Source organism: Apodemus sylvaticus, chromosome 11 (genome assembly GCF_947179515.1).
Source record: "Apodemus sylvaticus chromosome 11, mApoSyl1.1, whole genome shotgun sequence".
In the NCBI taxonomy this organism is placed as follows: domain Eukaryota; kingdom Metazoa; phylum Chordata; class Mammalia; order Rodentia; family Muridae; genus Apodemus; species Apodemus sylvaticus.
This window is the reverse complement of record NC_067482.1, coordinates 79,852,485-79,864,560: the sequence shown is the minus strand read 5'-3', so window position 1 is coordinate 79,864,560 and position 12,076 is coordinate 79,852,485. Positions and strand designations below refer to the sequence as shown.

General features: G+C 51.7%; 1 protein-coding gene across 4 annotated transcripts in view; it reads left to right on the top strand.

The window, feature by feature from the left end:
- Nf2 (NF2, moesin-ezrin-radixin like (MERLIN) tumor suppressor) overlaps positions 1 to 7,307 on the top strand; it is an 86,537-nt gene extending 79,230 nt beyond the window's left edge. For all 4 annotated transcript variants that reach the window (XM_052199734.1, XM_052199732.1, XM_052199730.1 and 1 more), the window contains one exon: positions 5,201 to 7,307. Coding sequence is in view for 1 of the 4 variants with exons in the window: in XM_052199729.1 (XP_052055689.1) it covers positions 5,201 to 5,251 (51 nt within the window). In the remaining 3 variants the exon portion in view is untranslated. The remainder of the gene's footprint in view (positions 1 to 5,200) is intronic.
- Positions 7,308 to 12,076: the final 4,769 nt, after the last annotated feature.

Here is a 12,076-nt window from a genome sequence, read left to right as displayed (position 1 = left end):
AGTCCTAGGCCATCAGATGGCAACATTGGTCATGGATCCTTTCTAGGCTTGTTGTCTGCCAGCCCTGGAGCTGTTTCTCAGGAGCATCGTGGTGGAGTCCATGTCTACAGTGAGGTTAGTCTGCAGATCCAGAGAGATGAGAGGAAGCTAGCTCTCCTGGTGCCAGGTCCTTTTTGAAGGTGGGAAAAGCCAGTCTTTCGTTGTTGATTTGTTTGAGACAGTATGGCATCCGACTCAAAGATCTTTCAGTTTCTGCCTTTCTAGTGCTGATATTTAAAGGTTCACACCAGCATATCTGGCAAGTCTATTTTTTTTCTTATATTTAGTTCAATTGTAGTGACAGGAATTGAACTGCAAGCCTTGAACATGCTAGACAAGTGCTGACCACTGACCCAGGCCCAATTTTATTTTTTAGGACAGTGTCTATGTTTCCCAGGCTAACCTTGAATTTGAATTTACTATTTAGAATGCACCTGTGGGCCAGGCAATGGTGGTGCATGCCTTTAAACCCAGCACTTGGGAGGCAGAGGCAAGTGGATTTCTGAGTTTGAGTTCGAGACTAGCCTGGTCTACAGATTGAGTTCCAGAATAGCCGGGGCTACACAGAGAAACCCTGTCTTGAAAAATTAAAAAAAAAAAAAAAAAGAAAGAAAAAGAAAGAAAGAAAGAAAGAAAGAAAGAAAGAAAGAAAGAAAGAAAAAAGAATAAAGAATGCACCTGTCTCCTTAGCCTCCTGAATGCTGAAATTACAAGCATGTGCCAATGTGCATGCCTTAGCGTCCTGTCTTTTGTTCATTGGTTTAGGTTTGCTTTGGTGTTTGAAATAGGGTCTCGCTGTGTAGTTCTGGGTGGCCTGGTACTCTGTAGGCCATCCTAGCCTCAAACCTCTGTAATATGCCTGCCTCTGCCTCCCAAGTGCTGAAAATACAGGTGTGCAAGCCTGTCCTTTTATGAAGACAGATGTATCTCCCAAATCCAAACTTGTTTAGGTTTGATGGTTTGTCCATTTTTGTCATTTAATGCTTAGTTTGAGTTGGGGTAGGGGGCTCACTTTGCTAAGTGGCTCCCAGTTCTCCTTCTACAGCCTGCTCATTTGTGGACAGGAAGAAAGGTGGTTCTTCCAGGGGCTGTCTGTATATGATGAGGTGGGAAGTACGATCAGAGGCCCATGTGATTAAAACAAAGCCACATAGATCTGCTGCAGAGAAAGAAAAGGAAGTTGGTCTCTTCAAATTGGAATTGGATTAGTGACAGACTCAAACAGCCGGTTCAGTCAAGAGAGAACTTAATTCCTCCTGTGTTATTCATGGGCTGATTGTAATCAGATGTGAAGAGACAGCTGGAAGAGAGCAGAGGGTCAGCCCAGTGTCTAGTGAGGAGGCTGCATGTTCTTTTAGTCATCTTTAGGGAGGGAGCTGGCAAGGGCCCATTGGACAAGGCACTCTGAGCAGGTTCCTCGTGGTTTCTAGCTTTCCCAAAGGAGCAGAGCCTGACTGTCCAGATGCCTGTGTTGACCTTGCCTGGATCCAGTGTGAGTGTTGAAGGTCTATGCACAGCAGAGTGTAGCAGAGTGGTCACAAGTCAGCATGAGCTCAGCTTAGACTCAGGTAGGGACACCAGACCTAGGCAGGCCCCAGAATTGACCCAGGATGGAACATGGTACCTGGTGGCATATCCATGTTGTGAGCATTTCAGTCTCACTGCCTGATGAAACAGAGGGCTCTCCTTGTCTAGTCTAGTTTCCCAGGTATCTCAGTGGTATGGGCAGAGCCTGCACCCACGTTAAAGGGGTCTGCCTCCACAGTCACAGGGAGTATATTGAACTCTGGGATACTGTACCCCACATTCAAATGATGCATCTCCACAGGCAAAAGCACACATGAATGCTTTATTTGGGATTCTGCACCCCACATTTAAGTGGTCCACCTCTACAACCAAAGATTGCATGTGAACATTGTGGCTGGGATTCTGATGGTGGCTTGGGTCTTTGGTTGGTTTTTCAAGACAGAGTTTCTCTGTGTAGCCCTGGCTGTCCTGGAACTCTGTAGAGCAGCCTCGAACTCAGGAATCTGCCTGCCTCTGCCTCCCAAGTGCTGGGATTAAAGGTGTGTACCACCATTCCCTCCCTCCTCCCTCCTCCCTCCTCCGCTGAGACTGGAATCTTAGTGGAATTGTCTCCATAGCTCTCTGGATCTTACAGAGGTGTTGCTGTGAGGTGTGCATAGAGATTTCACTGGGCAGCAGGACAGCCCAAGTGGTGTTGTGGGCTCGTGGATATGAGACTCTCATAAGAAACCCAGGAAGAAGCCGGGCGGTGGTGGGAGGCAGAGGCAGGCGGATTTCTGAGTTTGAGGCCAGCCTGGTCTACAGAGTGAGTTCCAGGACAGCCAGGGCTATACAGAGAAACCCTGTCTCAAAAAAACCAAAAAATAAATAAAAATAAAGAAACCCAGGAAGTTTGTTGAAGGGCTCACCATATTCCACTTTGTCTAAGCCTGAGCCTTTCCTTTCATGAGCACCTCCTGCTTGAAGCTCTAAGTGTGGAAAGCAGCCTTCTAGGATGATCCTTGCCTGTATCAGAGACAGCAGGTTGAAATAGATCCCATGGGTCAGCTCGCCAACAGGGTGCCTAGCCAGGAGCATGGTCAACAGAAACGAGTAGCAGTGCCCCAAGACAAGAGCTTCCTGGGCTCTGGGATGCCTCCTTTGTGGGGTTCAGCAGGTACCTGGAGTGCATACTAAAAAAAGAGGCTCAAGGCTTCTCCCCGAATACCCTTGAATCACTGTCTGCCTTCCTCCTGCAGGAGCTCTGCCCTCTAGTCCTGCCAGGAGGAGGGCATTTGATGTCTTAAGATAAAGGATACTGCTGAGAGAGCAGTGAGAGGTGGCCATTGGAAGCATTCCAGCAGAGGGAAGTGAGCACACACTATAAATTCCTCAGACTTTGGGTTCCCTGATGGAATTAGAAGTGCCAAGAACTGCATGGTAAAGGCAGAAGATAGGATAGTCTGTCAGGCCTCCCTTTGAGCTGGGTGGTGACCATACGAGGCTCTTGCCTACCCTGTACAGTGGATTTATGAGCCTTGGGGCCCCTGAAACGTCACTCTCCTGCATGATCTCGTAGCGGTGGCTGTCTTCTCAGCCTGTATTTTCCTCTGCACTGAGGACAGACCCCCCCTTCTGGTGAGAGAAGAGGTCATCTCTCCCCGCAGTGCAGCACTGGGGAAATTCTGGTCGGAGCATCTTCCCTCCAAGAGAGCTGTGCACCCTAACAGGCTCATGCCTAAGTCCCTGGAATCAGATGCTGCTGAACCCTCCCCAAGCACCTTGAGGGGACGGCCAACATGCTTGGGGAGTGCATCCAGGAATTCTTGGAGCCAACATTGTTGAAACAGGCAAGAGGCTTTCTGAGGCCCCCACTGCCTGGGCGTCCTGCCTGGGGAAGTAGCCAGGCCTCTCAGTAGCAGTGTCTGTCCTGACTCAGAGGCTGGCACAGTGCATGGCCCTTCTGCCTGAATCTTATTCTAACCAGGGCTGGGCTCTGCTCTGCTTCCCTCCGTGGGGTTTGAGGCCTCCGTCAGGAATGATACCTGATGTGTCCTCAGCCTAAACCAAGTGGGTGCTGAGCATTTTCTCTGCCACCCTGTGAGAAGGTGCTGCATTACCCTGTGTCAAGGTTGGTGTAAGTCAATTCTGCCAACATTTCACTGAAAGTGGCTATGGGTGTGTCCTGTCCCTGCCTGCAGGCTCCTGATCCCAAGAAACCTCCTGAGGTTGTCCCAGAATAGTGGACCCTTCTCGAAGAGGAGTTTTGTCCTAGGTCTCTGGCACCATCTTCTCCTTTACTACCCTGGTTCCCATTGTCATAAGGCACACCTCCACTGGCCCCTCTCTGCTGGCACCAGCCAAATGCTGTTCCCGTCTGGAGGGTGTTTGCCTCAGCAAAGAAAAGCTCTCTCCATTCCTGGCAGAACTAGGCTTCCATGGAGCTTCTGGAATTGCTTCTGCCGAAGAAAACAGCTCAGATGCCTCCTTGCATTCAGCTCGTTAGTCGGGAACTTCAAGGCCAAAAGATTTGGCAGGATTTAAAGAGTCAGCTCTCAAGCTGTCTCGATTTGAGCACACTAATGCTGCCTGTCTTTTGATGGTAAAGTGGGTTCACAGTCTCCCTCTCCTGCCCTTTGTAGAGCTTTGGTAAGTACTGCAGACTCTTCAGAATCAAAAACTACCGAAGGACCAGAGCAGCTACCCTGCCCAGTGCTTTCCACCAGAGGAGTGAGGGTCAGAGATTGCAGGGGTGTTTACTGAGGCCACACAGTGAGCTGCAATGGAAACAGCCTCGTGTCTCCCATTCACTTACAACTGTGGCCATTGCTCATTAGATCCACTCAGTCAACATAACCTGTTCTCCCGCTCAGAGCCGAGCACTAAGGTGACCGTTTGGGAGAGTCGGGATGGACAGTGAGCGGTTGCTGACATGAACTCCCTTCTGGGAAGGCCTGGGGCTGCACCAGTTCAGGAGCCATTCAGAGCAGGAGCCTCTGCCAGGTGCTTCTGCCTGAGGAGAGGCTGGGAGGTAGCCCCAGAGTCAGGGACTTGGGGAGGCAGATCCGCCTCTGCTCCCTTCTCCGTTGCCCCAGCCGGGACCTTCTTGTTAGTATCCTCCTGACCTGTCAGGCGCTGCCCAGGACACCTGTCCTGCTCCAGCCTGTCATGCCTAGAAAGACAGTCTGTTCTCAGCTTCCAGGCCATGGGCAAGTTTGCTCTGGTGTCACCTAGAAGTAGGACCAGAGGGAGCAAACTTTCCATCTGATGCAGGCCCTTTGCCTGAGGCCATGCTGCCTTGCCCTAGGTGTAAGGACTGGGGACTTGTGGTGCCAGACCTGGGTCTCAGCCCAGAGAGCCGGTGCAGGACAGAGAGCAGGATGGGGGAAACACGAGAGTCACAGACTAGATTCCCTCTGAGAAAAGGCTATGATAGACATGTTTCTACTGACATGCCTTTGTCCGCCAACCATCCTTTCTGGCATGTCATCTGTCATTTTGTATTTGAATCCTGGAATAAATCTGAACCCTTCTCTGGGCTTAACCACCAGTATCTTGAACATCTATTGGACAGGTTTCTCTGTCACTCCAAGCATCAGGATGGGCTGTGCTGTGAGACCCGGTGCCCTTTCAGTTTCCTTTCTTCTTTCTACAGCTCACTCTGCAGAGCGCCAAGTCCCGAGTGGCCTTCTTTGAAGAACTCTAGCAGGTGGCCCGACCACCTCCTGCCACATCTGCTGCTCCTGACACCAACAGCATGAGCCTGACCCAAAGGAAACATCAGGAGAGGGCTGCCTTGTTTGGGAACTCTTGAGTAGAGGGCCCAGTCTCCTTCGTGTTCAGTTGTTTTTGAACTCTGACTCTGTAGAGATTTCTCCAGGTATTCGTGTTCTCCTGGCCTGCATATCTCTCCCCACCCCTCAAAAATATTGTGCGTGGGCTGCCATCCTTCCTGCACCTTAGGCACTGTGGCATTAAGTGCCGCTGTGTGGGCTGTCTGAAATCTCCCATGCAGGTGCTACCCATTCCCCAACTGGGCCTCCCCTCCACAGTGAGGACCTGGTACAGTGTAGAGGCATGGATGGCTTAGCTAGAACCAGCAGTGATGGTAGGAAACAGAACAGCTGTGGCTAGGAAGAGGCGTAAGATAAAAGCTGCTGGGAGACATGAGTGTGCACGAGTCCCTTCAGTCTTAGCCACCTGCCCGTGGCGGGCCAGGACCTCCGTCTCCGCCCACTCTCCATATGGAGCCCCAGAGCCCTGCTGCGCGTCCCTCGTCCTCTTCAATACCTAGGCTTCACGTCATTGTCCTTGTCTTCACCGGGAGCCCAGCAGTGGCCTTCTGGTCTCTCCTTTCCTGAGCCTGACAGAGGTATCAGGCCACTCACAGTCACACAAGCCAACACTATGGGTGGCCTCCATGCTGGATGGAAAATGTTTCCCATGTGCCACACACACTCCATGGTTGGGCCTGTCTTCTGTGTAACTGGGTCACTGCTACAGTCAATCAGAGCCCTTAAAGTCCTTAAGAGCAGGTGATTTGCTCAGTCCACAAACAAACAGATATACTTTAGCTGAAGACAACTAAACTGAGGAGCTGAGCAATGGAGTGTTCCACAGTACAGTTTGTTTTTGAGAAACTGAGGCACACTACCTTGTTCCCACCGGCTGGCTGTTGTTATTAGGCCTCTTTGCCATAGGCAGCCACCCAAGGGTCACCTCAGCATCTTTGGCATCTGGGATAGCACTCTAGTCTGGAACCTAAGGCTCAGGAGTTGTCCTCTGGACTCGACACACCCTTGATCTGAAGTTGAGCGGTCTTCTCTGGTCTGAAACTACTCTCTGACTTTCTTCCTCTCTGTACATTTGATCTAACAAAGGCTGTGGAACACAGGACAATGATGCTGGTTTATAAAAATTATGATAGGCCTTTGTTTTTTAATTTAACACTTTATATCTCAAATTTGGGAAATGCCAGGCTACATAGCCACGTGGGAGCCCTGGTATTTGAGGAATGGTGAGTGTAACTATTTCTTGGAAGGTAGGGCCCAAATCCTACTCAGAAGTACCTCAGCTCCCCTCAAGAGAGAGGATGGGTGCCCCAGGATGTCTCCAGCCTGCTTGGAGCCTGTAGCTAGGTTCTTTTCAGTAGACAATTTTAGAGTCAGAGAGAGACATCTGAAGTCTAAAGAGAGGTCCAGTCCTGACTGTTTCTAGTTTCAATGGTTCTTGAACCATGGACTGGGGCACCCTGATGCTGAAACAGCAAGTCACTCTCAGTGCAGGACACTGAGGCCTTGCTCTTGGCCTGTGGCTGGTCATACACCATGACTGAGGCAATACCTGAGCCACCCCCGCACTCTGACTCGAGGTCACTGCCAAGCCTTGCTAGACAACAGCAGTGGGCTTACATAACACTACTTCAGTTACTGCTTTATCATCTTTTAGACGTTTCTTGTGCTCCATATTTTCAAAAGGCCCAGAGACTGACACCCAGCAACAGTGACTAACTGTTCTTGCCAACAGGGCCAGAGCCTCAAAGCCCCTAGCACAAGCAGCCTTCACAAGGGACCCAGCCTCTCCTAGGTGCCTCGAGGCCAAGCCTGTGCCCATGGGCCTCCATTCCTCTGTTCTGTTATCAAACAGCTTTTCATGTGAGGCCCATGTCACTCCTGTCAGGGCCAGAACATGAAGCTGTTTGTTGGGGTTGGGGGTGATTATAATTTAAGTGATTGTTTTAATAAAAACTCTAAGCTGCTATAGTCTGTCACTATCTCTTTGTTTGAGCTTCTTTATGTATGTTGTGTGTGCATGTGTACTGTGTACATGCCTATTGCCTACAGAGGTCAGAAGTGTCAGATCTGGAGCTGGACATACAGACGGCTGTGTCTTATCCCCAAAACAATGGCACTGTATCCCCAGCCCTCCATTTGTAGTAGTTGACATAGATTGCTAGTTCTTTTGGTTTTTCAGGATAGGGTTTTTCTGTGTAGACCAGGCTGGCCTCGAACTCAGAAATCCACCTGTCTCTGCCTCCCAAGTGCTGGGATTAAAGGTGTGCGCCATCACTGCCTAGCTGATTGCTAGTTCTAACATCTAGAAGCAGCCTAATTCCCGGGCAGTCAAATCAGGGAAACCACTCTGTATAAACTGGTCATTTTGAAGTATTTTTACCTGACTTTAAAAGACACCCCAGTAGCCCAGAATGCTCACTGACAGCCTGGCACCTCCATCAGCAGTGGGGACTGACAAGATTGCATGATACTTCGGTTGTTGTGAAACACTGTAGTCCAGGCTGGCCCATTCCTGTCCTGCTCTGCCTGGTGCCTTGTGGACGCTGAGTTGCGTTTTATTGTAGCCTGTGATGTCAGGAGGCTGTTGGATCTTGATGCTTCCTTATGGCATCCACACCCAGGGCCATGCTGTCTGCCTCTGTCAGTGTGGCCTCCCTACCAGCACTTCCTCCTCTGCTGTAGGGAGCGCCTGGCAGCTGTCCACAGCACTGTGTGCCCCACAAGCCTTCATGGGAAGAATCAAATTAGGAGTCACCCACATGTAATGGAGACCTGGAAGTCCAAGTCTAAAAGAGGAGAAGGTACTATCAGGAAATGGCTGCACCCTTGTCTGATCTAATCCCTTGCAGACTGGGGAGGAGAAAGTCAACTGCCTTCACTCCTGCCTCCCTACAGACAGCCTCTCCAGCAAGAGGGCTCTCCCGCCCCTCCCTGCCATGCGGGGCTCCCTGGCAGCCTGTCATTACTGCATTATGACAGGATCCCGAGGCTGCAGTCCCAGCCCTATAGGGAGACAGCTTCCTCAGCCATCAGTGTAGTGGCAGGGCAGTGGGAGCAAATTATGGGAGCGTTTATCAGCACAGCAAGGTCTCTATGTGACTCAGAGAGGACTCCTGCTGCTTCTCTCCTGTTTCTACTGGATGCCCATTTCTCATTGCAAGATGACCCCAGAATAGCGCCTGGCCTGCTGCCGCTGGGTAGACCTCAGGGCTGCCTGAGAGCCCTGAGGTGGGAGCCAGCCTTCCCTTACCAGCTCTGCCTAGCTAGAGCACTGCCCTTACCCCAGGACGGTCCTCTGTCACTTCTGTAAAAGTGGTTGGCAATGATGCTTTTAGAGGCCTGGGAAGAATGGAAACTGCTCTAAAACCACGAGAGGGCTCAGTGGGTAAAGACACTCACTGTTAAATACTGTCTCCGGCCGGCCGCAGTGGTGACCCACGCCTTTAATCCCAGCACTTGGGAGGCAGAGGCAGGCGGATTTCTGAGTTTGAGACCAGCCTGTTCTACAAAGTGAATTCCAGGGCAGCCACGGCTATACAGAGAAACCCTGTCTCGGGGGAAAAAAAATTCTATCTCCGGACCCGTGAGGTAGTGGAAGGAGAAAGCCTATTCCCACAAGTTGTTCTCTGCCCTCTACCCAGGCATCATAGCATGAGCCTGCCAGCCCCTCCACTAAATGTGCAATTAAAAACAATTTTTAAGTATTCAAAAAAAAAAAGTCTACTCTGTAGACCAGGGTGGCCTCCAACTCAAGAGATCCACCAGCCTCTGCCTCCCAGGCTCTAGGATTAAAGACAGGCACATGCACCACCATGCTCGGCTGGAATCTTCTTTTATCCCTAGCCTCCAGGATTCTGGGGACGGATCTCCTGGCAGAGGAGCTCAGAACCCTCGACTCCCAACCCAGAAGGCCTGGGGCCCCATGCCTGCGAAGCCGCTTTCTAGCCACTTCAACCTAGGCAAGTGGTTTTCACGTTTTGGTGCGCTCCACGAGCCTTTTAAAGGGTTGGTGGAGATTACTGATGCCTAGAGGGTCTAAGCACAGGGCCCAGACGGTCACTCCAGGGTGCCAGCTCTCTCTGAATGGTGCTTTCTGGAGAGCTGAGGCAGGAGGAAGCAGAGCCAGGAAGACCCCCAAGGGAGTCACAACCCAGAGGCAGCAGGCCTACGCATTGCCCCAGGTGGGCCCCACCCCACCCACCTGCACCCTGAGCTTAATGACCTTGCATCTGGCCTGTTTGTCCTCGATGTTTGCCCAGTGCCAGCTGCAGAGCCCACGAGATGATAGATAGCCCGTCCTGGGGCTGCCCGAGAAGGATGTTACTGTACCACATTAGCGCTCTCCACTTGGGTCAATAATTTACTGGAGGCTCAGAGCAGGAGAGGCTCTGAGCAGTTGTGCTTAGCTCTGCAGACGAAGCTCTCAACCCTGTCCATGGCACCTAGGTTGAAAGAACCTTGCAGCAGACACTGAAGGAGTGGCAGTGACCTAATTTTCTCTTATCAGGCATAAGGGAATAGTCTCCACAGAGCCTTGCCCATTTCCCATATAAATAATGTTATTCTCCCCTCTCCCCCCCACTGGGGAGGACGGGGCAGCCTTTGATCTGAAGGAATTAAGTCAGTAAACAAAAGTAGAGACTGTGGAGGTGTCTTGTGACAGGTACCTGCTGTGCCTTTGACCCTCAGAGAGTCACATTCTAACCGACACCGGGTCAGCACTGATTGGCTCGCTCCAAGTTTCTCCTACCTCTGGGACACTAAGCACCGAATGGGGCAGCTCTGCCCTTTCCTCAGCAGAGGTCCTGAGTGAGTGGTTTTCAGAGGAGAGCCATGCTCTGGGAGGCCTACATGCCAGACTTGACTGCTCTGGTGTGTGAGGCTTAGTCCAGGCTTCAGGCCACAGAAGGCCTGCAGGCTGGGAAGAAAGGCTGACAGAAAGCCCCAGGGAGCTGCTGCAGGCTGGGCTCCTGTCTCTCAGCTCTCTGCTTTAGCTGTACAGCCTTGAGTAAGTCTTGTCTCCTCTCTGGCCTCCTGACGAGAACTCTGGGATCCCCTAAGTTTCAATTTCAGACTGGTTCTCCTAGGCGCTATTGAAAGAATGTCACCATTTGGGGAACTAAAAAAAAAAAAAAGGAGGCGGACTAGACCCAGGCAGCTTGGCCTGTGTTAGCATCCACCTCACCCCATCCTCTCTCCTAGCCCTCCACTCCCTCTGTACAGCTCGGGCAGGCAGAGGGCCTTAGCGCTCCTCCAGATTAATGGGGGCCCCAAGGCAGAAGGTTGGCATGGCACTGCAGGCTTTCCCAGTGCCCAGCCTCTTGAGTCCCAGCTCCTGTCAGCCAGGACCAAGGATGGGGGTGGCAGGAGCTGAGCCTCAGCCGCCGGCTATGACAGTTGTTCTGCTTTGAAATCCACGGGGGACCACGCCCGACCCCCTCTTCCCTTCTCCCTCCTCCGGGCCTTCAGCTCCCAGGCTGAGATCCCCAGTTCCCTAGGCTGAATCTATTAAGTCCTTCATATTAACCAGCGAAGGGGGAAACAGCCTTCTTTCATCTTAAGCGAATGAATTTGCATTAACACCTGGGGAGTTGTGTTTGCCTTGAGAAAGCCCATTGCTATTCTGGGCTGCACACACCAGCACGGAGTTAGTTGCAGCAGTCTATTCTTCCACTAATACAGCTTTTCTCTCCTCCCTCCTCCTTTCCCATGGAAAGGGGTGAGTGGCAGGGGATCCCAGGGTTCCCCACTCCACACTCCACGTGGGAAGGTCCCTGGATGCCAAGAATGAGAGGCAGGGAGCAGCTCCCCGCAGAGCTGTCTCTTCCTGGGGAAGACAGCTGAGCGCAGACCTTTCTCTGAGATCCTGGTGAACCCCTACCAGCCACGCTCAGCAGGCCCTGTGTGTGGCCAGTCCACACATAGTCGGGGCCCAATGCCTTAAGGAGAAATTGATAAGAGGAAGGAAAAGAGTTGGACTGGGGATGCCAGGAGGTAAGAGCTGCCCACCACTAACTCAGGGATGGGGCTCATTGGTCTGAGCTCCTCCCATCCCTCACCCCCACCCCCACCCCTTTCCCTAGAGGTCTCCATGTGAAGTCACAGCTTTCTTGGGGGATCTGAATGGCCACTGAATGTCAGCCCAAGGCCACTGTTTTTGGCATCTGCGTCAGAAATGTTGGATCCTGGGTAGGGTATGAGTTGGGCTGAGCTTTGCAGGTTTTAGACCTGGTGACTGGGTTTCAAGAAGAGAAAGGGGCAGTGAGAAGAGAATGCCCCTCTGCTTTTTGTTTGTTTGCTTGTTTGTTTGTTTTCTGAGACAGGGTTTCTTTGTATAGCCCTGGCTGTCCTGGAACTCACTCTGTAGACCAGGCTGTCCTGGAACTCACAGGGATCCAACTGGCTCTGCCTCCTAAGTGCTGGGACTAAAGGCGTGCACCACCCAGCAGTCTCCACTCTACTTTTATCTGAGATGAGTTGCCTTGTGCCTCCAAATCTTCAGGGAGCCCCATTTGCCCCTGCAGCGTCCCTATCCAGGCTAAGCCAAAGAACCATGGAAAAGCAACACCCTGACTTCAGAGCAAACACCCACCTCTTCATAATCCCCTGAGATAAGGAACAGGAAGGAGGCTGATGTAGGATTTACTGGAGTGGGGACTGGGTGGAAGGCTAGGGTGCACAGGGACCATGTCAGGGTGGCCGGGCCCTTAGAGCTGCTTGGCCTCAGCCTCCCAACC